At 50.6% G+C, this 23,793-nt stretch overlaps 1 protein-coding gene across 7 annotated transcripts in view; it reads left to right on the top strand.

The window, feature by feature from the left end:
- SLC28A1 (solute carrier family 28 member 1) overlaps positions 1 to 23,793 on the top strand; it is a 49,705-nt gene that overhangs the window by 21,160 nt on the left and 4,752 nt on the right. For 6 of the 7 annotated variants that reach the window (XR_009185230.2, XR_011648490.1, XR_009185231.2 and 3 more), the window contains exons 9-14: positions 2,637 to 2,717; positions 6,783 to 6,863; positions 12,136 to 12,261; positions 17,687 to 17,817; positions 19,148 to 19,316; positions 19,447 to 19,644. Coding sequence is in view for 2 of the 7 variants with exons in the window: in XM_058294730.2 (XP_058150713.1) it covers positions 2,637 to 2,717; positions 6,783 to 6,863; positions 12,136 to 12,261; positions 17,687 to 17,817; positions 19,148 to 19,316; positions 19,447 to 19,644 (786 nt within the window). In the remaining 5 variants the exon portion in view is untranslated. Of the gene's footprint in view, positions 1 to 2,636; positions 2,718 to 6,782; positions 6,864 to 12,135; positions 12,262 to 17,686; positions 17,818 to 19,147; positions 19,317 to 19,446; positions 19,645 to 20,142; positions 23,574 to 23,793 lie in introns of those variants that run through there. The other variant, XM_058294729.2, reaches the window with a different exon arrangement.

The following is a 23,793-nucleotide window of genomic DNA, read 5'->3' on the forward strand; positions in this document are numbered from 1 at the left end:
TTCACCTCCTCTCTTGGGACTACTTAATCCAAAGCACAGCTTCCCTTCCACCCCAAATCCCCATCTGCGGTGGTTGGCACCGGCTGCCGTCCCAGTTCTCAGTCGGGTCCTGCCTGCGCCTTCCTGGCTTGGGCTGCCTCCGCCGAGCTGGCCTCCAGTCTGCACGATGGACACGTGGTGGATACGCAGTCTAGACAGTACACCATCCCCTCTGCGTTCTCTCTCGGGGAAGCGGAAGAGGCCAGCACCCCTGGGTCGTGGGTTTCCCAGCACCAGGTGGGCAAGGGGGAATCTCGCCGGGGGTCTGCATTCCCCATCCGGTGACATTTCCAAGTGCAGTGAGGCTGGTGACCAAGTCGCAGCACGGAGCCTTTCTAGACAAAGTCCACGTCCGCCGGGGGACTCTTCTGGAAAGAGGAGAAAACCACCCAGGGGCAGGCTCCTCACCCCATGCCGTGTTTCCCAAGGCAGGATCTCTTCTCCCAGGGATTTGTAATTCCCTAATCCCAATTTATCCTAGAGTCTAAATTTGTTTGCTCAAAACTGTCTTTTCTTAAAAAAAAAGAGAAGCAATCCTTCCTCAGCCCTCACCCCTCTCTAGCTATTGCCTCTTGCTTCCCGCACAGCTACGCTTCTTGGAAAGGTTGTCCACACTTGCGGCCTCCGCTTCCTCTTGTCCCCTCCCTCCTTGGTCCCTGACATTAGCCCCTGTCCCCCCTTCCTCCAGCAGGCCTCTTACCCAGGCCTCCAGGGCTCCCCGAATTGCTAAACCCCAAGGGTCTGCTTCAGTCCTTACCTTCTGGAGTTCTCTGACGCCTCGGGCACAGTAGACTGACCATCCCTTCTTGAAACGCTGCTGCTCTGTTGCTGGCACCCCCCTCAGGGGACCCCCCCCATGGTCTCCTTCACTCTCCCCTCCCTTGTCTCTCACCCTTCAGTGACGCTGGCCCTGTCCTTAAGGGCTCTGTCCTTTTGCCTGCTCTTCTCACTCAGGGCAATCTCCTCGTTGAATGCCCCCACCCTGTGGCCGCAGCCTGCACTCCTGTGTGGACAAGTCCCACACGAAACCCCTCCTCTGGCCTCCAGACCCTTCGATCCAGCTGCCCCCCCGGCATTCCCCTTGGGTGTTCTGTAGGCATCTCAAACCCTACAAGTTCAAAGCTGAAAGGAAGCTTCCCCCGCCCCCTCCTCTGCCTAGACTCCCCCCACCTTGAGAACTGTCCACCCATTTTGGGAAAGTCTAGGAACAGATGACAAATTCAAACACAGAGAAAGAAGAGAAGAAAATCCCCATAGCCTCAGAGCACACAAGCAGCTGCTTTGACTACGTGGATGTCTGCTTTCCAGATGTTTTTATTCCATGCTTTTAATATTTCCAATTTGCACACTTAGTATTTTAGCATAAGAATGTCCCATGTTATTATCCATTATGCATGACTTATTATTTTTTAACTGTTTGGAACAGATACTTCATGAATGGAACAAACATTGCAACAGTACCAAAGGGTAGGTGGTAAAAAACAAAACAAAACACAAGTCTTCCTTCCCTCCCTGAGCCCCAAGGCACCCAGTTTCCTCCCCAAGGCAATCACTGCTAGACAGCTCGAGGCCACCAGGCACCCCGAGTCCACTAGGCACATCCTTCCTATGATATTCCACTCTCACACAAGAACATACACGTGCATACACCTGTCTTTCTACACAGATACTAGCACAGTGTACACCTGTCTCTCTTTTTTCAAAATTCTGTCCCTCTCTTTTTTCAAAATTTAACAACCTATCTAGGAAATCAGTCCCTATCTGCCCATAGAGAAGTCCCTCACTCTTATTTCATGACTTTCTCGTGTAACTTTCTATGGTCCAACCGTAGATCATTAAACTTGTCCTCTGCTGAAAGATAATACAGTTGCTGCCAGGTTTTCCTCGGATAAGAAAAGCTGCAATGATATGCACGAGGGCGGGCCCGTGGCCTGAAGGAGGGAGCACGGGGAGCGGGTGCGAAAGGAGTTCTGAAGAAAGAATCCATGAAGCGTTGAGCCTAGTAAAGGCAACAGGGTGGTGAGAGGAGGTGCTGGTTGGAGGTTCGCGATGAGTCTAATTCCAAGCTTGCTGGCAGCGGGGGAGGCAGGGTACCAGGAGGGTGAGGGGCCCTCATTCAGGCCCAAAATTTGGGAGGGAGGTTAAGACCAGAGCCGTAGACCAGGGGCGCACCCTGTGCAAGCTGTGGCCGAGTCAACTCCTTTAACCCTCACAGCAACCCGGAGAGGCCGGCATCTTTCTCTTCATTTTCCAGACAAAGAAGCAGGTAGTAATTAGTGTTGGACTCAGGTCCCACTTCTTCTACCTCACATGACCTCGTCTGTGGTGAGGGGAAAGGAAGGGATGACTCGGGGCATGTCATCATTTAGAGGGACCCGACTGCTCAGTAGCACCTCCCGAGACGCCCCGTGTGTGCGACGTGTTGTTTCATGCCCAGATGCGGCGCTTCTCCTCTGCCCCTGGCGGGCCTCTGAGGGGACACGCCCTGGATGGGGTGGGCTGCCTGGGGTCTCCTGGCCTGCACGGGCCCTGCCTGGCACCCCACCGCCTGCCTGCCCTACCGCTAACCTTGGGTCATCCCACTCTTTTTCTCACAGGTTTTGCCCATCATTGTTTTCTTCAGCTGTGTCATGTCAATGCTCTACTATGTGGGCCTCATGCAGTGGGTGATCCTTAAGGTGAGTGTCCCAAATCCAGGACCTGGGCGCTCTCAGAATCTCCTGCTCACAGAGTTAACGCTGTCCCAGAATCCCCTGCTCCTGAGGTCTGTACCTTCCCAGAATTCCCTACTCCCAGAATCCTACACTCTCCCAGAATCCCTTGCTCCTGAGGTCTATATCTTCCCAGAATTCTCTACTTCCAGGTCTGCCCTCTTTTAGGGTCTACTGCTCTTAAGCATTCTTTCACAGAGTCTCTCCTGCCATGACACTAAGGAGAAATGGCACCAAAATCCAATGTGGCTTTTGTGGGAGGGAAGGTGGCAGTCTTGAGGCTGCACTGAGAAGAAATGTTAGAGAAAAAAACAATTAATGCCAAAAAGGTCTTATGAGGCTCTGCCCTGATCAAGATGGCCGAGTGAGACTCTTCAGGGTCCATTCCCACAGAAACTTTGAACAACCAGCAAGGAGGCAGAAGCCTCTCTCTCAGAGCTCCAGGAAACCGTTAAAGGACCGCAGTAACAGAACACATGCCAGAGCCAGGAAAAGGCTACTTAAAAGGAGTAGGCTCTCGTGATGCCCTGGCTGGCCTCTTCCCCCTGCCATGTGCTTAGTAAGGAGCCAGCCCATACTGGCTCCAGAGGGAGAAGAATAACCCTCGCGCATATATGGAAACATGTACGCCTGGCCCAGTCTGTATGGTGGTGGTCTGAGAGATCGCTGTGGGAGAGCAGTCAAGTGGCTGCCGGGGAAAGGGCTTACTGGCTGTGGGACAAACAGTTCAGTGCCTGGGACTGTTTCCTAGGGAAAGAGAAGAGAATTTCCAGTGCCTCTTGAGCATGCTCAAGACATGTGTGGAAAGGATAGATACACCCTGAAGGAGAGCACTCGTACAGGTCAACCTGCAAAGACTGGGAAAGGTGTTTCCTCTTTTTTTCCTCTTAAAAAAAAGTTTTTTTAATTCGCTCCTGGCATTTAAGGAAATCTCTAATGCTAGCAGGGTACAAGTGTAAAGAAGAGATACCTCAGGGTCAAAATTCCAGTGATACCACATTAAAATATCCGAGTGTCCAGGTCTCAACAAAAGGTTACAAAACATACAAAGAAACAGGAAGTGATGGTCCAGGCAAAGGTGAGGATTAAAGCAAAGCACTAGAAAACTTCATTGAGGAGGGCCAGACCTGGGACATACTAGACAAATACTTTTTAAAAATGGTTCTACATATGCTCAAAGAGCTAAAGGAGAACATAAGCAAAGAACTAAAGGAAATCAGGAAAATGACAGATGAAGACAAAGAGAATATTAATAGAGAGATGGAAATTATGGAAAGGAACCAACAAAGCCAAAGACCCCAGTAACAGAAATTTTAAATTCCCTAGAGGGGTTCAGCAGCAGATTGGAGCTGGCAGAAGAATATCAGAGAACTTGAAGATAAGACTATCGAAATCATCCACTCTAAGGAGCAGAAGGAAGGAAAACAAAGAAAAGCGAACAGAGTCTGAGGAACCAATGGGACATCTTCAAGTGCAGCAATATATGCATGTGGGAGTCCCAGAAGGAGAAGAAAGAGAGAAAGGGGCAGAGAGACTATTCAAAGAGATGATGACTGAAAACTTCCCAAATTTAACAAAAATCAGTAATATACACATCCTCCAAACAGGATAAACCCAAATAGACCCACACTGCACCATGTTATAATCAAACTGTCACATGCCAAGGATAAAGACCGAAGTCTGAAAGCCACAAGAGAAAAGCAACATGTCACCTACAAGGGAGCCTCAGTGAGATTAAATGCTGAGTTCTCATCAGAAACTATGAGGCAAGAAGGCAGTGGGATGACATATTTAAAGCCCTGAAAGCAAAAATCTGTCAACCAAGAAGTCTATGTCCAGCAAGACTGTCTTTCAGAAATGAGGGAGAGATTAAGACTTTCCCAGAGAAACAAAAGTGGAAGGAGTTTGTCACCACAAGACCAGCCCACAAGGGATGCCAAAGAGAGTCCTGCAGATTGAAAGGAAAGGACAATAGACAATAGATTGAAGCCTCATGAAGAAATGAAGATCTCCGGTAAGGATAGGGACAGGGGTAAATTAAAATGCCAGTAGATCGTATTTTTGGTTTGTGATTCTACTTCTTACTTCCTACAGTATCTAAAAGACAAATGCATAAAATGCAATGATAAATCAGTCATTTTGGACTCATAATGTAGTTTGTGACAAATACATGAAGGTGGGGTGATGGAGAGATCTAGGAACATGGTTTGGGCATACTGTTGAAGCTAAGTTGTATAAAAGCAAATGAGATTGTTACAGATTTAGGATGTGAAATTTAAGCCCCTTGGTAACCACAAAGAAAATATTGGAGAATATGCAAGCTCATAGAGATAGAAATTAGAGAACATTTCCTGGCAGGGGGGCAGAGGGAATGGGTAGTTACTGCAAAATGGATGTAGGGTTTCTGTTTGGGGAAATGGGAAAGGTTGACTAATGGAAGGCAGTGAGGGTACTGCAACACAGTGACTGTAATTAATCCCTCTGAATGGTATGCTTGGGAGTGGTTTAGATGAGAAAGTTTATGTCGAATATATTTTCCCACAATAAAATTAAAAGAGCAACGAAAGAGACAATGACAATAAAAAGCAATACATGATCCTGGAGAGGATCTAACAAGGAAGGAGAGAAAACTGAAAAGGACATTATTGGGATATATGAAAAAATAGGAATATAGGCTATCAGCTTTATATCAATGTTTAATTTCTTGAACTTGTTAACTGCACTTAAGGTGGTAACATAAGCGATTATCCTTGTTTTTAGGAAATGTTCATGGCAGTATCAAGTGTTCAAGGAGCATGATGTATACAACCTACACTCAATTGCTCAGAAAATGGATTGATAAATAGATGGATCTAAAGAGAGATGTGTGGATTTATTGATAGATATGATATGGTAAATGTGGCAAAATGTTAGTGGATCTGGGTATCTGGGGGCATAGGGATATGCTGGAGTTCTCTGTAAGGCGTTTGTACTATTTTTATAATCATCTTGTAAGTTTGAAAGTATTTTAAAATAAAAAGTTTTTTTAAAAAGATCTTATGAGCCTGAAACTGTAGCAGAGGGCCACGTTAGCCAGATTTGGCTGGCTTGAGTGTCAAATCCAGTGTTTCTGTTCATAAATCTGCTGTACAAAATCAGAACACAGAAGACAGCATTGAATAGCACTGGACTTGGCAAAAGATTTTGAGGTTTCAGCTAACTGAGCTCAGAATGAACCAGCACCACCAGGGGTATGCCAGAAATGTACAAACGCCAAGCCATTATGTTAAAAGCACACAGTGTACGGCATGAGGGAAGGGATTGTCCCCAAATCCGGAGACCACGTTCAACCAAGGGGATATAAAACAAACTGCTTCATAACCAGAGAGTGCAAGGGCTTGAAACCAAACCCTGCACAGAACGGTTGAAGGAAGTAGGAGTGACGGGCTAGAAAGAAGAAGGCTGCAAAGAGATTAGGAGGAGAGCACCAGCAGAGAGCAGAAATTCCAGGGAAGCTGATTTCTTCTTGATTAAAAGGAAGAACTCTAAGGCAGTGTTTCTCATAGCGTTTTTTACAAATCTTAGTTCCACAGTATGCTAATAAATGTTACTAGGTAAAGAGAATCCATGATCAAATAATTTTGGGAAAGTGGGCTAAACACTAGCTGAACAAAGTTTAAACAAGTTATTTTCCTAGTAGGACTTCTCAGAGCTTTTACAAAGCTATTATGTTTGGTAATCTCCAAGGAGTGTGTCTGTACAGAAATTCTCAAATATATTTGATTGGGGAATTCTTTTTGTGTAGAGAACCACAACACATATTTTAGAAAGCTCTGCTCTAATGATTGGAGCCATCCTAAGGTGGAATGGGTGACCCTGGGAAGTGGTAATCCCCCTGTCAATGGAAGGAGAACGGACCTGTTGGGGAAATGTAGGAGCAGAGGCCCTACGCTGAGTTGGAAGTTGGAGGGGAAACTTGTAAAATACTTCCAGCCCTGACTCTCTCCGATTCTGGGTCTTGGTGATGCCAATGAATGTCCTGCTTCCTTCTAGATTGCTTGGCTGATGCAGATCACCATGGGAACCACGGCCACTGAGACCCTAAGTGTGGCTGGAAACATCTTTGTGAGCCAGGTGGGTGCTGCGTTCTCCTGCCCTCAGGCCCATCATTGGCATCCTGGAGAGGGTGGCATGTTCTGGGTCCCCGGAGCTCTGGATCAGTCAGAGAAGGAGATGTGTGACCCTCTCCCGAGGGTCACCAAAGGCGGCTATCCTGTGGCTGTCCATTTCAGGAGTACTCGCTTTGCCTGGGTCACGCTAGGGAGAGGTCAGCTTTCTAGCACCTCCTATTGCTCTAGGTTTAGTCTATCTTCAGCTCAGACACTCACAAACCCGACAGATGGAGTCCAACTTTTCTTTTTTATTTATTTATTTAAAAGATTTATTTTATTTATTTCTCTCCCCGTCCCCCCCGTTGTCTGCTCTCTGTGTCCATTCGTTGTGTGTTCTTCTTGTCAGCAGGACCGGGAAACTGTGTCTCTTTTTTTTGTTGCATCGTCTTGCTGTGTCAGCTCTGTGTGTGTGTGGCACCACTCCTGGGCAGACTGCGTTTTTTTCACGTGGGGCGGCTCTCCTTGCGGGGCACATGCCTTGCATGTGGCGTGCGCCTATGTGGGGGACACCCCTGCGTGGCACGGCACTCCTTGTGCATGGCAGCACTGCACACGGGCCAGCTCACCACACGGGTCAGGAGGCCCTGGGTATCAAACCCTGGACACTCCATATGGTGGGCAGATGCTCTATCAGTTGAGCCATGTCTGCTTCCCTAACTTTTCCTTTTTATATATGAGGAAACTGAGGCTCAAGGGTAGGCATGGCTTGGCCAAGATCCCCTGATTATAAGTCAAGATTCAGAATCCAGGGTTTTTTTTCCTTTCTGGCCAGGTTTTTTCCCCCACTACATCACCCCCCTCTTTCTGGAAGAGAATTTTCCAAAACAACTGTGATTCTGAAGGTACTAACAGTCCTTAGTCCCTTACAAAAGGCCCTGACCCTCCTGTAGGTGACACTCTGGAGAATGTTCCAGATCCACCCTGGCCCATCTGCCTAATATTTGAGTCACCAAGAGACACATCTGTCCAAATAATGCCATATGTGATTGGACAGTTTTGGACTCTTTGGGGAATATTTACATCGTTTTGCTATGGTGCAAGCATGTTGGATTCTTGAGCATTTCCAAGGTATTTGTAGCCAATTAAAGCAGACATGCTCTCAGATAAGTGATCCAAAAATCCTTCAAAGTGTTCAAAATGTAGCAAAAGAGGAAAAAGGATAACAAAAATGCAAAACCACTTATATGAAATGCTGCAAATGTGATCATATTTTTTTGCTGAGAAACTGTAAATTTTAGCTGAATGTGACATTGGGTGAGTGAAGAGCTCCCAGGGTAGATTAGCTTTGGACAAATTGTTGGTCAAGTTGACCTAGACCTCTGGATCTTCCTCTCATTTTCCCTAAGGGGCAAGGACAGGGAACCTTCAAGGATAGGCTGCCTCGTTCCAACCTTTATGTGGTGGGGGGCCTGGGCCCTCTTTAGCCTCACTCCCTCCGTTGGGGAGCCTCACCGGCCCCTGTCTTTGAAAGCTTTAGTTTTCTCCCAGATCCAGATCTACAGCCCTGGCCTCTCCCCCAGTCCCTGGTCTGATATAACCAATTGCCTCCTCGAGCCTCCTCTTTGATATCTAATGGGCATCTGAGACTTGAGATGCCAAGGCCAAACACACAGAACCCTGGATTCCCTCCCTCAACAAACTTGGGGAGGCCCCCAGCTCTCTCCCTTCTCAGTAATTGAGCCTCCTCCAGCTGGTAATCCCGACAAAAATGGAGGCGCCGTCCTTCCTTCCCCGCTCCCCTCGCCCCCAGCGCCCCCCCATCAAGCCCTGCCAGCTCGGCCTCCACGTCCCCTGCGTGCCTGCTGCCCTCTGCTCCTTTGCTGCCGCTGCGATGGCTTGCCTTTCACCTGGACGCGGCAGTTGTCTCCTCCCTGTTCTCCCTGCTTCCCCTCCTGGCCCCGCCCTCCACCCTTCACCCACATGCCACCCATGCCGCTCGCTCCGTGGCCCGCCTGCCCTCCTTCCCCTCCATCTTTTCCTTTTTAATAACGCTGACAGATATACAATATAACCTTTCCCAATTTAACCACTTTAAAGTGTACAATTCAGCGGCATTCGTTGCATTCGCAGTGTGCTCTCATCACCACCATCCGTTACCAAAACTTTTCCCTCCCCCCTCCCCATAGGAACTCTCTCCCTGGTAACCTCTAATCTACTTTCTGCCTCTGGATTTGCACATTCTAGGCGTTTTGTTGAAGTGGAATCATGCAATAGCTGTCCTGTTGTGTTTGGCTTATTTAATTCAACAAAGTCCTTTCAAGGTTCATCCGTGTCGTGGCATGCGTCAGCACTTCCTTCCTTTTTGCAGCTGACTAATATTCCATTACAAGTCTCCACCACATTCGTTTATCCATTCATCCCTTCCTCCTCCAGCTTGAACCACACGCCCACACGTCACTCTGCTCTAGACACGTTAGCCTTCTTAAGGCTCTTCAAACTGGCCAAGCTTATCTCTGCCTCAGGGCCTTTGCCCTACTTACTCAAGTTGAAATGTCCCCTAACCACTAGGCCTTCTCTTTCACATATCCCCATTGCTGTGGTTTTTTTTTTAAAGATTTATTTTTTATTTATTTCTTTCCCCTTCCCCCCCTCTCAGTTGTCTGCTCTCTGTGTCCATTCGCTGTGTGTTCTTCTGTGTCTGCTTGTATTCTTGTCAGCAGCACTCGGGATCTGTGTCTCTTTTTGTTGCGTCATCTTGCTGCATCAGCTCTCCATGTGTGCGGTGCCACTCCATAGGCTGCACTTTTTTCATGCGAGTGGCTTTCCTTGTGGGGCACACTCCTTGCGCGTGGGGCTCCCTTACATGGGGGACACCCCTGAGTGGCAGGGCACTCCTTGTGCGCATCAGCACTGCACATGGGCTAGCTCCACACGGGTCAAGGAGGCGCTGGGTTTGAGCCCTGGACCTCCCATGTAGTAGGCGGACGCTCTAGCAGTTGAGTCAAATGCGCTTCCCTCCATTGCTTTTACCACCATGGAAAATTACATAGTTTATTTACTTGGTTTCCTGCTGATTATTCATCCCACCCCCCTCCATTTCTGTTCCTCCATATCCTCCTCTTGCTGCTCTTAGGATGTAAGAGCCATGAGGGCAGGGACTTGACCTTGTTCACCCACCTCTGTATCCCTATTCTGTAGATCACTGCCTGGCACAGAGTAGGTGGGAACAGAGGGAGAGAGGAAGAAGCACAGCTCCAACCTCCCCAGATGCCCAAAGTAAACATATAATCTAGTGTCCTAGCTCCTTTTTGTTTGTTTGAGGTGCCAGAGCTGTGGATTGAACCCGGGACCTCTTAAGTGGGAAGCCAGTGCTTAACCACTGAGCCACATCAGTTCCCCTGAGTTGGGTTTTCATTTATTTGTTTGTTGTTTGTCTTTGTTTATAGGAGGCACCGGGGACTGAACCCGGGACCTCCCAAGTGGGAGGCAGGCACTCAACTGCTTGAGTCACATCTGTTCCTGCTCCTTTCTTTTTGACATCCCCCATGGCTTCATTAAAAGTTCAGAACTGGGGCTAAATCTACTTGCCAACCCTTTGTGGGAACAGGAGTAATTCTTTCAATCTCTCTGAGCCTCTGTTCATCCTCCTGGGAAGTGGGGACCATCACCTCTAGCTCAGAAGGTTGAATAATGCAGGTGAGTATTGTTAGACTCTGTATTAGTCAGCCAGAGGGGTGCTGATGCAAAGTACCAGAAATCGGTTGGCTCTTGTAAAGGGTATTTATTTGGGGTAGAAGCTTATAGTTACCAGGTCATAAAGTATAAGTTACTTCCCTCACCAGAGTCTGTTGCCACGTGTTGGAGCAAGAGGGCTGCAGACATCTGCCAGGGTTCAGGCTTCCTCGTCCTCTTAAGGCTCCGTGGTCCCAGCTTCTTCCAATATCAGCTGTAGGCAGGGATAAGTCTCGTCTCTCTCCCGGGGCTCACTTCTCTCCCAGCTCAGCTGCTCAGGGCTCTGGTCCCTGCAGCTGCAAACTATCAGGCGTACGGCCCGTCTCTCTTCCCAGGGCCTCTGCCATGTCTAAGGAGCCATCTCTATCTCTTTGTGTTCTTCTCCTGTGTGTTTATTTCCTGGGGCTCCAATATCAAAATCCCTACTCTTTTCTCCACCAAGGGGTTTTCTCTGTGAGTCACCGCCTGTAGCAGTTTGTTATTATTGATGAATTCCAAAAAGAAATATTGGATTCTGTTTGTAATCTGATCTATACCTGGGCATGATTGAGTTATGATTAGGGCATGGCAAAGGACAGAGTTGAGAGCTTTTGATGTTGGAGTTTGATGCTGGGGCCTGAAGCTGGAGCCCTGGGAATTAAGCTCACAGAGGAAAGAGAAGCCAGCCCCAGAAAGGAAGGAAACTCGAACCCAGAGAAAAGCAAGTCCCAGGAACGTGGGCACCCGAAGGGAAGCCAGGCCCAGGAAGAGAGGAACCCTGAGCCCAGGAAGAAGCAAGCCCTGAGAAGAAAGGAGCCGTGAAGCCAGAGAAAAGCAAGACCCTGGAAGGGAGGAACCTGGGAAGCCTGAACTCTCACAGCCGACGGCAGGCATCTTGCTCCAACACGTGAAAATAGACTTTGGTGAGGGAAGTAACTTAGGCCTTATGGCCTGGTATCTGTAAGCTCCTACCCCAAATAAATACCCTTTATAAAAACCAACCGATTTCTGGTCTTTTGCATCAGCACCCTTTGGCTGATTAATACACTGCCCACCGAGCGGGTGGGGACTCAACGTCCTATGGACGTGGCCCAATCCAAGCCCTAATCAAAATTTAATCACGCCCAGAGGAGGAGACCAGTTTACAAACATAATCCAATATCTGTTTTTGGAAGTCATAAACAGTGCCAAACTGCTACAGACGCTATACAAAACGTGAATACAAATCAATCACAGAGGCGGAAGACACGAGCAGGACGGCAGGAGAGGGATAGAGAGACTGAGAGGTGACCACCAGGCGGCCGGGGTTTTTGTTGGTTTTTGTGTTTTGGAGTGATGAAAATGCTCTAATATTGATGGAAGTGATGAATGCACAGCTCTGTGATTATACCCAATAGGGAGTGCTTTATGAACATGTGTCAGTAAAATTCCTTTTTAAAGCGCACGTGGGGCACTTCTGGGTCAGCCCCCCGGCCGTCTCTTGCCCTGGGGTGCCCAGCGCTCCCCGGGCCGCGGCCCCTCCCGGGTGCCCGTCCTGCCCCGGCCGGCCCTGGTACCTGACGTCTTGCCTTTCCTGTTTGCAGACTGAGGCCCCTCTGCTGATCCGGCCCTACCTGGCCGACATGACGCTATCGGAGGTCCACGTCGTCATGACCGGAGGCTACGCCACCATCGCGGGCAGCCTGCTGGGGGCCTACATCTCCTTCGGGGTATGTGGAGCCCTCCCTCTGCTCGGCTGAGCACCCGTAGCCCAGCTCCGCGGGAGCCCCGGGCCGCGCCCTGCCCACCTGGCCCTGGCATGTCCTCTGGGGGACGGAGCCAGGAGCCCCGGGGTGGCGAGAGGAGCGCCTTCCCCTGAGGAAGGCAGCAGGGGGGCTGGACCGTATGGTCAGGCTTCTCCCCTGGCCACTGGGAGCAAAGAGTTCCAGTTTACTGAGCACCCACTACGTGCCAGGCAATGTGCTTGGTGGTTTAATATCTCAATTTACAGATGAGGAAATTGAGGCTCCAAGAGAGTGAGCTGCCCAGAGCCAGGATTTGAACCCAGATCTGTCTGGCTTCAAAGCTCCTGCTCCTTCTCATAGAGGGCGTCCCTGGAGAGCCACCCGGCCTCCTTCCCCTCCTCCCCCCCTCCCATTCTCTCTGGGCTCAGGCCCCCCTCTCCTCCTGCCGCTTTCTGAGATCAGTGCGTTTCTAGGTCAAACTGCAGAGTTGGGAATCAGGCCCATTAAGCAACTCCACACTTCTAAGGACTAGCAGAGCTGGCTCTCCAGCTGTGTCCCCTACACAGGGCCCTGGGATGATGCTTTGCATTTGCAAAACACTTAGTACTTGTGCTTGCACATACACATTTGCAAAGATCTTCATTTCTTTTTAACTACCAAAGAAAAAGTAGTTTCTTCTGTGGCAGAAGTGGATAGAGAAAAACTAAATGGATAAAAACAGCCTCTCTTCCCAAGCCCGCCTGCTGTGGACAACTGCTTTTCACAGCTCTGACCCGGGCTCTCGGCCTAGTTCTCCAAGTGTGGCCTCTGCACTGGCAGCAGCAGCAGCTGGGAAAATTTTCGAAATACAACTTCTAAGGCCCTACCTCAGACCTACTGAGTCAGAGAGGCTGGAGTGGGGCCCAGCACTCTGTGTTTTAATAAGTTCTCCAAGTGACTGGGATGCTCACTCGGGTTTGAGAACCGAAGGCTTAAAACGTGCCGTTCCAGATCTTTCTGGGTAAATACAGTCATTTAAGTATATCTGCCTGAATGCACACATACTTGCTTTCTTTTTTACTAATGATGAGTTAATTCTACCCATACTTTTCTGCAACTATTTTTCTTGCAACATTCTGAGCATGACATGCAATCTAGAAGGATAAAGAAAAAGATTGAACAGAGTTTACTAATGAAGATAGAAACTCTTCCGTATGGTGAAATCAGTATGTAAAAAAATTACAATGACTGGGAGAAAATAGGTCATACATTTATTTATGTGAAAAATAAACTTTACTTTTCGAGTAGTTTTAGGTTTACAGAAAAATGGCACAGAAATCACAAAGTTCCCACAAACTGCTCTCCCCAGATAGTTTCCCCTGTTATCAGCATCTTGCATGAGTGAGTTGCATTTGTCACAACTGATGAACCGATATTGATACACTATTAGTACCCAATGCATACAGAATGTAAACTGAAAATAGGTCATACATTTATTTAAAAAAAAGATGTTCAGGCTCACTTATGGTCAAAGAAATAAATAACATGTTTCTTCGAAAAGATATCCAGCCCTTTAAATGCCTTTAAAAATGCAAGTGTGGCGGGGCGTCGTGCACTCTTGTCGGGAGTGTAATTTGCTGTAAACTTTTCGGAGGCCATCTATCAGTTCACTTTAAAATACACCCTTCCTTTGATACAGATAGGAATATCATAATAAAAAAATATTCTCCCAAGTGTTCAAAACGTGCAAAATTCCAACTTTATTAGTGATAGCAGAAAACAGGAGGTAACCTAAATGCCTGGCACTAAGTGCAGCCGGGACCAGCGAGTGCTGCCCAGGGCAGCAGGGCCCTGTGTGCCCGGACCCCTGGCTGTGATCGTCCTCATCACTGCTGTCATCTTTATTAATAATAATAATACCTTTTTAATGCAGAGGGTCACAGTTTGTATGCACAGAACTTCCTATTTCCCCCCAGTTCTTCTGTCAGGCAGGGAAGGTGTTATTCTCCCCATTTTGCAGACAAGGCTTCAGTAGGATTTGTTAGACATAAAGGAAGAGAAGGAATCCGAGCCCATCGGGTCTTTCAGCTCCAGGTCCAAAGTCCTTCCTTCCTTCTATCTTGTCTCCCTTGGCCCACTAATCCGAGGGCTGGTTCACCACGAGCTGGGGGTTTTGTGACGGCTCCAGGAAAAGCTCATGCGCCCTAGTTTGCGAGCCCAGGGCCACAGCCGTAGCTGGCCCAGGCAAAGGGCCTCAAGGGCCTCAGACAGACCTTCCCTCCCTCCCTGCGGCCACGTCCATCTGCCCCAGATCTGGTCTCCAGAGCAGCCCTCTTCTGCCCCCGCCTGGCTGCAGGTGGCCACTGCACCCAGGGCCTCTCCCCAAAGCGGTCGGCTCTCCACCTGCTCTCCTGTGACTCCCCCCACCTGCTCTCCTGTGACTCCCCCCACCAGACTCTCCCTCGCTGTGGATTCGGCTCTGCCCTTAGCCCCTGAATTCCAGGAAGGTCCCCCTTGCTCTCTCTTCCAAGCTGCCAGATTCGGAGCCTCTCTCTTCGTTGTTCAACTTCTGACTCCGTCTGCCCCGCCCGCGCCTAGGGGCAGTTTGGCTCTTTCTAGACCGGCAGCTAGTGAGCCCTTGAACGTGGCTAGGCTGAAATTAGATGTGCTGGGAGACTTACTATGAAAGAAGTACAAAATAGGTCTTTAATACTCTTTATATTGATTCCACGGTGGAAAGATAATAGTTTGGATATACTGAGTTAAGGAAAACGCAGTCTTAAAATCATTTCCTGTTTCTTTTAACTGGTTTACCGTGGCTACTAGAAAATTTGAAGTCGTATGTGTGATTCGCATCCTCCTTCTGGGGCGTGTCCTGGGCTAGGTCTCGCCCGAGGTCCCATGGGTCACTGATGAAACCCTCTCACGCCCTCCACATACAGCTCTGGAAGGTTCTGACGTGGGCCCCAGCCGCCCGCTAACCCCACGCACTGTCTCCCATCCCACCCCTCTGGCTCAGGGACCACCGTGAGGCGACACCAGCTGTGCCCACCTCGGGTGCTGCGACGGGAATGGGAGGTGTTCCTTGACGAGTTGTGCGAGAGTGGGGAGCCCGTGGACAGGATCAGCGAGGGCCTGAGAGCAGGCCCGGGTGAGGCTCTACTGCTTGGGGTCTGCATCTGTGAAATGGGCAGAATTCCTACCCGCCTCTCAGCATTGTGAGAGTACATGCAATAAGAGAAAACGTTTAGAGCCGTGTTGAATCCGTGGTCCGTTTTCTATTAGGGTGGGAAATCTACCCTGAAGCTGGCCGGTTTGATGCTTTGAAGTTGTCTACATTTATTTCCTTTCATGGCCAAGTTCCTTTTGAAAATTCGAGTTGAGGGCACTTATCTTCTATCTCTTTCCCCAAGGGACACCTGGGGGCAGAGAGCAGGCCCTAGGGCAGGAGGGGTCCTGGGGTGCTGGGACAGAGCCTTCCTGACCGTGTGCCCGGGAGGCAGGCCGGGGGCTCCCCACGCCCTGGGGAGGGGCTGGGAGTGGGGAGGCCCTGAGGGGGCTGCCCCAGCACCCCAGCGAGCCCTGGCTGTGTCCGACTCAGCCCTGTCCAAGACGAGCTGGAAATCACCCTCCAGGGGCCCCTGCGGCTGTGGGTACAGCTGGCCCGCTCAGAGGACCATCCAGGGTCGTAAGCACTGCAGGCTGCTTCCCCCTGGGACTCAGGTGCACAGACCAGGTGCCGGGAGGAAGGGGCAGGGCCCCAGCCGGTGGAGGGAAGATCGCCAGCCTCCAGGTGTGGCAGCTGGGCAGCCAAGACGCGGGCATGTGAGGCCCCGAACTCACCCCAGTGGGGCTCGCCACGAGGCTGACTTAGTCCAGTGAGGGGGGGGGGTGGCTGGTGAAGGATCGTATGTCAGAAGTCAAGGGTTTTCTGCTTATTGTTGAGAAGAAACAAATGAGGTTGAAAAGGAGGAGAAGAAAAGGACATTGCCAGGGCTTCGGAGACTTCGTGGGTCCCCCAGGTCTGGCTCCTCAGCAGTCGCTCCTGGCACTGCTCAGAGATGGTCACTGGCCACCTCCCTGGGCTTCTCCTGCCTCCGCTTTGATTTGCCTGAATGTACAGCTCACACTTACCTCCCCTCGTTCTTTCCCTTTTAATTTAAAATTTGGGGAGCTGACATAGCTCAAGTGGTTGAGCTCCTGCTTCCCATATATGAGGTCCCAGGTATCTCCTGAAACAAACAACACACGCACACACAAAATGGAAAAACCAGCTCTCACTGGGGAGCAGATGTGGCTCAGTGGTTGAGCACCTGCTTCCCACGTACCAGATCCTGGGTTCAATCCCCGGTACCTCCTTAAAACAAAACAAGACTCAAAGGAGAAAAAGTCTATTTTGCTTTTCTGTTTTTAGAAGCCATGTATGTTGTTGTGGACATTTTGAAAGATACCAAAAAGCAAAAAGAAAATAAAAGCAGTTATGGCTTCACCAGCCAGGGAGAGCCAAGTTGTTGGCTTTTGCCGTAGCTCTTTTGGGCTGTCTTTCCTGCATAGTTTTTTTGCCGCGGTTGTGGCTATGCTCACTCTACAATTTTGCGGGCATTTCCCCACATGATTGCGAAGGCTTGGAAACCGTCATTTTGGATGGCAGCCTGACCAAGCTTAGCCATTCCCCCACAGTTAGATGTTCGGGTTGGTTCTAATTTTCCCATTTGGTAAATACCGCAGCAAGGGGCAGGGGTGGGGGGGTCCCCCATCTGTCGCTGTGGGAGAGAACAGGGGAGCAAAGGGCCTGGGCTCGCAGTGAGGATGAGAATTCAGGAAGGGAGGCTCCAGGGGCTGAGGGGCTCCACCATCCTGCTGGGCGGGGGGCAGCCCCAGAGCAAAGGAGTAGCTATTGTGGGGGCAGCCTTCCAGAAGAGCTCTCTAGCCACAGGAGTGGTTGTGCCAGGCTGCCTTGAAGTGGTGAGCTCCCTGTCACAGTAAGTATTCAAGGAGGGATGCTAAGAGGTCAAACTGGGTCACCTCTTAGGTCCATCTCCACCCCTTAGCTCATGGTGAACCAGCCCTTGGATTAATGGTCCGAGGGAGACAAGACGGAAGAGAAGGAAGAACCTTGAACTTGGAGCTCAACGACCTGATGGGTTCTACTGCCTTCTCTTTCTTTATCTTGAGCCAAACACGTTGAATCCTTTTGGACCTCAGTTTCCTTGTCTGTAAGAAAGGGAGAATGATACCTGCCCTCCTGAACTGACAGGAGAACTGGGGAAAATGGGGTCCCGTACATACAACCCGTGGCCTCTCCACGGAAAGGTATTATTATTAATAACAAGGACAGCAGAAGTGACGACGATGGCCCAGTGGTGGGCCGGGGCACACGTGCCCCTGCTGCCCTCACCTGCCGCCTGCCACCCCCTCCCCGCCCTTGCAGATCGACGCGGCCTCCTTGATCGCCGCCTCCGTGATGGCCGCCCCGTGCGCTCTGGGCCTGTCCAAGCTGGTCTACCCGGAGGTGGAGGAGTCCAAGTTCAAGAGCCAGGAAGGGGTGAAGCTGACCTACGGGTGAGCGCTGCGGGCGGGAGTGGGGAAGGGGCGGGCCCGTGGAGATGGAGCGGAGCCGCCGTCCACCTCCTCTGCCCGCTGCTGTACCCCCAAGCCGGGACGCCTCTCCCCTGTCACTGCCCAAACCGTGGTTCGGCTGTCAAAAGTGCAGGCTCCAGTTCTCCCATCCTCGTTTCCAGGCCCCGGAGAGCAGGAAACAAAGCCCGGGAGCGTGTCCCGGCTCTTGGGGGCGGCCTGCTCTGTAGTTCAGGAGGCTCAGTGAGAGGCTCCCTGCCGCCCCCTGGCCCTGCCTGCCCCACAGGTTGAGCTCCCGCCTGGACTTCACCCGCCCCCTCCAGCATCCCTTCATCCGAGTCTGCACGACTGCTGTGTAACATTTAACCTTTAGAAAGGCTGGACAGGGGAAGCGGCTGTGGCTCCAGCAGCTGGGCTCCCGGCTACCACATGGGAGGCCCTGGGTTCACGTCCCGGGGCCTCCTTGTGAAGGCAGGCTTGCCCGCACGCTGCGGAGAGCTGCCGGCCCGCAAGCACCCGGAGCAAGGTGATGCAACAAAAAAGGGAGACAAGCAAAAACACGGAAGAGTGTGCAGCAAATAGACACAGAGAGCAGACAGCAAGCAAGCCGCAAAGGGGGAGGGGAAATAAAATAAAAATACAGACACACAAGAATGCACGGTGAATGGACACAGAGAGCAGACAGCATGCAAAAAAAAAAAAAAAAGCCACAAAGTGGGGGGACATTTAAAAAAAAAGGCTGGACAGGCACCACTTTCAAAAAAGATGCTTGGGGACATGCGGCAGCCCCAGTGTCATCAGTCCCCAAAGGTCTAGAGCAGCCCCATCCCTAGAAATATAATGGGAGCCTCCGACATGATGTTAAATTTTCTAGTTGCCATCATAAAAAAGCAAAAAGGAGCAGGTGAAAGGAATTTTGCTAACATCGCTTTTGTAACTCAAGATACCCAAAATATTATCTTTCCACATGTAATCCCTTTAAAAAATCATCATGGAATACTTGGCATACCTTTTTTGTTTTTCCGCATGAAATCTCCAAAATCTGGCGTGTGTTTTCCCAGCACTGCGCGCATCTCGCATCTCAGTCTGGGCCAGCCTCCGCGTGGGGCCACCCGGCTCCCGCACTGGGTGGGGCAGCGCTGGGAACCCGGGTCTTCTCCCAGGGCTGGGATCAGACCGTCTCCCTCTGGGTCTCGGTGGGAAACGGGGGCCCAGCAAACGCTCTGGCCAAGGTCCGTCTGTGGGCCAGCTGGACGGGGTCTCCCACTGTTTGTCGGGACAAAGCAGTAGCTCCCGCTCTTAATCTTCACCGCAGCGATGCCCAGAACCTCCTGGACGCCGCCAGCAGCGGAGCCGCCGTCTCGGTGAAGGTCGTGGCCAACATCGCGGCCAACCTGATCGCGTTCCTGGCCGTGCGGGCCTTCATGAACGCCGCCCTGGCCTGGCTGGGGACCATGGTGGACATCCAGGAGCTCAGCTTGCAGGTGCTTCCCAGCAGCCCCCCTGCCGCTGCAGGTGACGGTCCCGCGCGCCGTCCTGGGGGCGGCCCGGCCTATGGGAGTGCCCGGGCCCGGCCCCCGGCGCCAGCTCCCCCTCTTGCTCTCGTGTCCTCAGCTCATCTGCTCCTACGTCCTGCGGCCGGTGGCCTTCCTGCTGGGCGTGGCCTGGGAGGACTGCCCGGTGGTGGCAGAATTGCTGGGGATCAAGCTGTTTCTGAACGAGTTTGTGGCCTACGAGGAGCTCTCCAAGTACAAGCAGCGCCGCCTCACGGGGGTCCAGGAGTGGGTTGGCGACAAGAAGCAGTGGATCTCCGTGAGTGTCCTGTCCCCTCCTTGCTGGGGGGGCGGGCCGGCTCTGCTCCCGTGGCCCCTGGACAGCTTGCGGGGCTTGGCTGCGACGCCCCAGGATGGCACTTAACCTCTCCCCTCCAGTGCCATCAGGCTCCCCTGTCGTCCTCCCTGAGGCCTCGGAGGAGGTGGGGAAGCACTGGGGTTCAGCTGCAGGGGGACCCATTCTCAGTTCCTCTGTTGGGAAACCCGGTGATGTGACACCTGCCATGTCTGCCCCCAGAGGAGTCTATAGAGGGGTGGATAAGCTGGGAGAGAGGGACGACGAGAGCCTGCCACCACGTTCACTGCTCTTTCGTTATATTCTGTTCAGGGGTTGCTTTTTTTTTTTGAGGTAGGTGGGAGCTGGGGAATGAACCCGGGACCTCATATTTGGGAAGCCGGCACTCAACCACTGAGCCATATCATCAGCTTCTCTGAGTTGGTTTTCTCATTTATTATGCTTGTTGTTTGTTTTTTTTAGGAGGCACTGGGACTCGAACCTGGGACCTCCCATGTGGCCACATCTGCTCCCCTAAAATCTACTTTTTTTTTTTTTAAAGACTTATTTATTTATTTAATTCCCCCCCCTCCCCTGGTTGTCTGTTCTTGGTGTCTGTTTGCTGCGTCTTGTTTCTTTGTCCGCTTCTGTTGTCGTCAGCGGCACGGGAAGTGTGGGCGGCGCCATTCCTGGGCAGGCTGCACTTTCTTTTCACGCTGGGCGGCTTTCCTCACGGGCGCACTCCTTGCGCGTGGGGCTCCCCCACGCAGGGGACACCCTTGCGTGGCACGGCACTCCTTGCGCGCATCAGCGCTGCGCATGGCCAGCTCCACACGGGTCAAGGAGGCCCGGGGTTTGAACCGCGGACCTCCCATGTGGTAGACGGACGCCCTAACCACTGGGCCAAAGTCCGTTTCCCTCTACTTTTTTTAAAAATAAGTATTTTGTTTTTTCCCCCACCCTACTGTTTTTGCTGTGTCCATTCGCTGTGTGATCTTCTTTTTCTATTTCTCTCCTTTTGTCTTCTCTTCTCGTCTTTCTCCTCTACCTGTAGGATTCACTGGGATTCGATCCTGGGGACCTCTGATGTGAAGAGAGGTTCCCTGTCAATGTGCCATCTCAGATCCTGGTCTCTGCTGTGCTTCACCTTGACTCTCCCCTTCGTCTCTCTTTTGTTGCGTCATCATCCTGCTGCATGACTCACTTGCTCAGGCACTGACTCGCCACGGGGAAACTTGGCTCGCTGTGCGGGCACTCACGTGGGCACTCGGCTCACCGCGAGGGCACTCACTTCACCACAAGGGCACTTGGATCACTGTGTGGGCACTGGCTCACCAAGCGGGCACTCACACAGGCACTTGGAATGCGGGCACTCACGTGGGCAGTCGGCTTGCCATGTGGACACTTGCCGTGGGCACCCAGCTTGCCACATGGGCACTCGGCTCACCGTGTGGGCACTCGGCTCACCCTGCAGGTACTCATCACACCACGCGGGCACTCATGTGGGCACGTGGATCACCACATGGGCACTGGCTTGCCACGAAGGCATGCTTTCTCTTCTTCTTTTTCACTAGGAGGCCCCAGGAATCACACCCGGTCCTCCCATATGGAAGGCGGAGGCCTTATCACTTGAGCCACATCTGCTTCCCGAAATCTTTATTTATTTATTTATGTATTTAATTTATTTATTTCTCTCCCCTTCCCCCCCACCCCGGTTGTCTGTTCTCTGTGTCTATTTGCTGCATCTTCTTTGTCCGCTTCTGTTGTTGTCAGCAGCACGGGAATCTGTGTTTCTTTTTGTTGTGTCATCTTGTTGTGTCAGCTCTCCGTGTGAGCAGCACCATTCCTGGGCAGGCTGCACTTTCTTTCCCACTGGGCAGCTCTCCTTACGGGGCGCACTCCTTGTGCGTGGGGCTCCCTATGCGGGGGACACCCCTGCGTGGCACGGCACTCCTTGTGCATATCAGCACTGCGCATGGGCCAGCTCCACACGGGTCAAGGAGGCCCGGGGTTTGAACCGCGGACCTCCCATATGGTAGGTGAACGCCCTAGCCACTGGGTCAAGTCCGCTTCCCCCGAAATCTATTTTTAAAAAATATAAAACCCTGTAAAATTAACCTCCCTAAAGTAATAAGAGCTCTATGTAACATTATTGAGAATGAAAAATTACTCCTGGTCCCACCAACCTAAAATCACAGCTATTGATATTTTATTAATTTCCTTCAATTCTTTTTATGACACCATTTACTCATTATAGTATCTACACTGTATCATAGCCAGCTTTATTCCACTTACATTAGGACATAAGCGTCATTTTCAATTTGCGTATTCTAACAGATTTAACCCAATGCCCTGTCGTCGGGCCATTCAGGCTAATTCCATTTTTGGCTATTATACACAATGTTGAAATGAATATCTCTGTGCAGAGAACTTTTCCCTCCTCTTGGACCGTTTCCTTGGGAGCCTCCCCAGATGTGGCATGACGGGAGCACATTGCGTGCATCCTCCCGTGGTGGCTGCCAGAACGTTCCCAAAGGGCTGTACAACTGAAATTGCCACCAGCTGTGCCTGTGAGCATTTGTTTCACCACGCACTAAACAGCACTGACTATTCTGAAAAAAAAAAAAAAATTGCTACTTTAACAGGCAAATAACAGCTCATTGTTTTAATTTTTCATTTCTTGGGTTACTAGAAACTTCTAACGCTAAATACGTTCCTTATGTTTTAAATTATTTTTTAAGTTTCAAAGGACTGTATGCATTAGGCTAAAAAAAATATGCTTATACGAAGTAAAATACACACGTCTCCCCTCCTTGTCCTCACCGCCAGTTTCACCCCCTCCTCAGAGGTAAGCAAGGATATGCTCCTTCAGGATTTCTTTTCACGAGTTTCATTCCTTCAGCAAGTAGTTTTCAAGAATCTTGGGTGCCAGGCACTCTGTTAGGCCCTGAGGATAAAAAAAGGCAATTAGACAGACAGATGTCCTTGCTCTCATGGAACTTACAGGTAGTGAGACACAGGCAAAACAAAGAAACAAGTAAAATAATTGCAAATCGGGTAAGTTCTATGAAGAAAATCGAGTGAAGAGAGGGAAGGGCCTTCCTTGCCCGGACTGGTCAGAAAAGTCCTCTGTGGGGCAGCACTTAGGCCAAGGTTTAGGGAGGAGAAGGGCCAGCCAGGAGAAGCAGAAGAGCCTTCCAGGCAGGGGCCCAGCACGTGCAAGGGTCCTGGGGTGGGAAAGGGCGTGGAATGTTCAGAGAACGGAGAGCCACAAGTGCACCGAGAGTAGGGTACGTGAAAGGCCTGCTGACACAGGCCAAGGAGCAACAGGGAGTTAATGAAGATTTTACATTTTACATTTGAGATCACTCAGGCTGTGGTATGGCATGTGATTTTTCTTTTTTTTTTTTAAAGATTTATTTTTTATTTATTTAATTCCCCTCCCCTCCCCCGGTTGTCTGTTCTCTGTGTCTATTTGCTGTGTCTTGTTTCTTTGTCCGCTTCTGTTGTCGTCAGCGGCACGGGAAGTGTGGGCGGCGCCATTCCTGGGCAGGCTGCACTTTCTTTCGCGCTGGGCGGCTCTCCTGATGGGTGCACTCCTTGCGCGTGGGGCTCCCCTACGCGGGGGACACCCCTGTGTGGCAGGGCACTCCTTGTGCGCATCAGCACTGCGCATGGGCCAGCTCCACACGGGTCAAGGAGGCCCGGGGTTTGAACCGCGGGCCTCCCATGTGGTAGACGGAAGCCCTAACCACTGGGCCAAAGTCTGTTTCCCGTGACTTTTGCATACATTTTTTGTGTTATAAAGACATTGACCCATTTCTGGTTTATTTCCATCATATATTTTTTCCTACTCTTTTTTTTTTTTTCATTTTGTATATAGGGATTTATTTTATACAGATCGTTACACCAAATCTTTTCCTTTGTGGTTTCTTCTACTATTTCTAAGCTTGGAAAATTATCCCCATTCCAGAAATCTGCTAAGTGTTAAATTCCTGAGATAGTACATGAAGTAGTTAACATCACCAGGGCAAAGGAGTAGCAGAACTGAGTTCAGATTCTGACACAACTGCCTGCTTGCTGTGTGAACGTCCTCAGTTACTTAAGCTCTCTTGGTGTCCATTTTCCAAATCA

Source organism: Dasypus novemcinctus, chromosome 3 (genome assembly GCF_030445035.2).
Source record: "Dasypus novemcinctus isolate mDasNov1 chromosome 3, mDasNov1.1.hap2, whole genome shotgun sequence".
In the NCBI taxonomy this organism is placed as follows: Eukaryota; Metazoa; Chordata; class Mammalia; order Cingulata; family Dasypodidae; genus Dasypus; species Dasypus novemcinctus.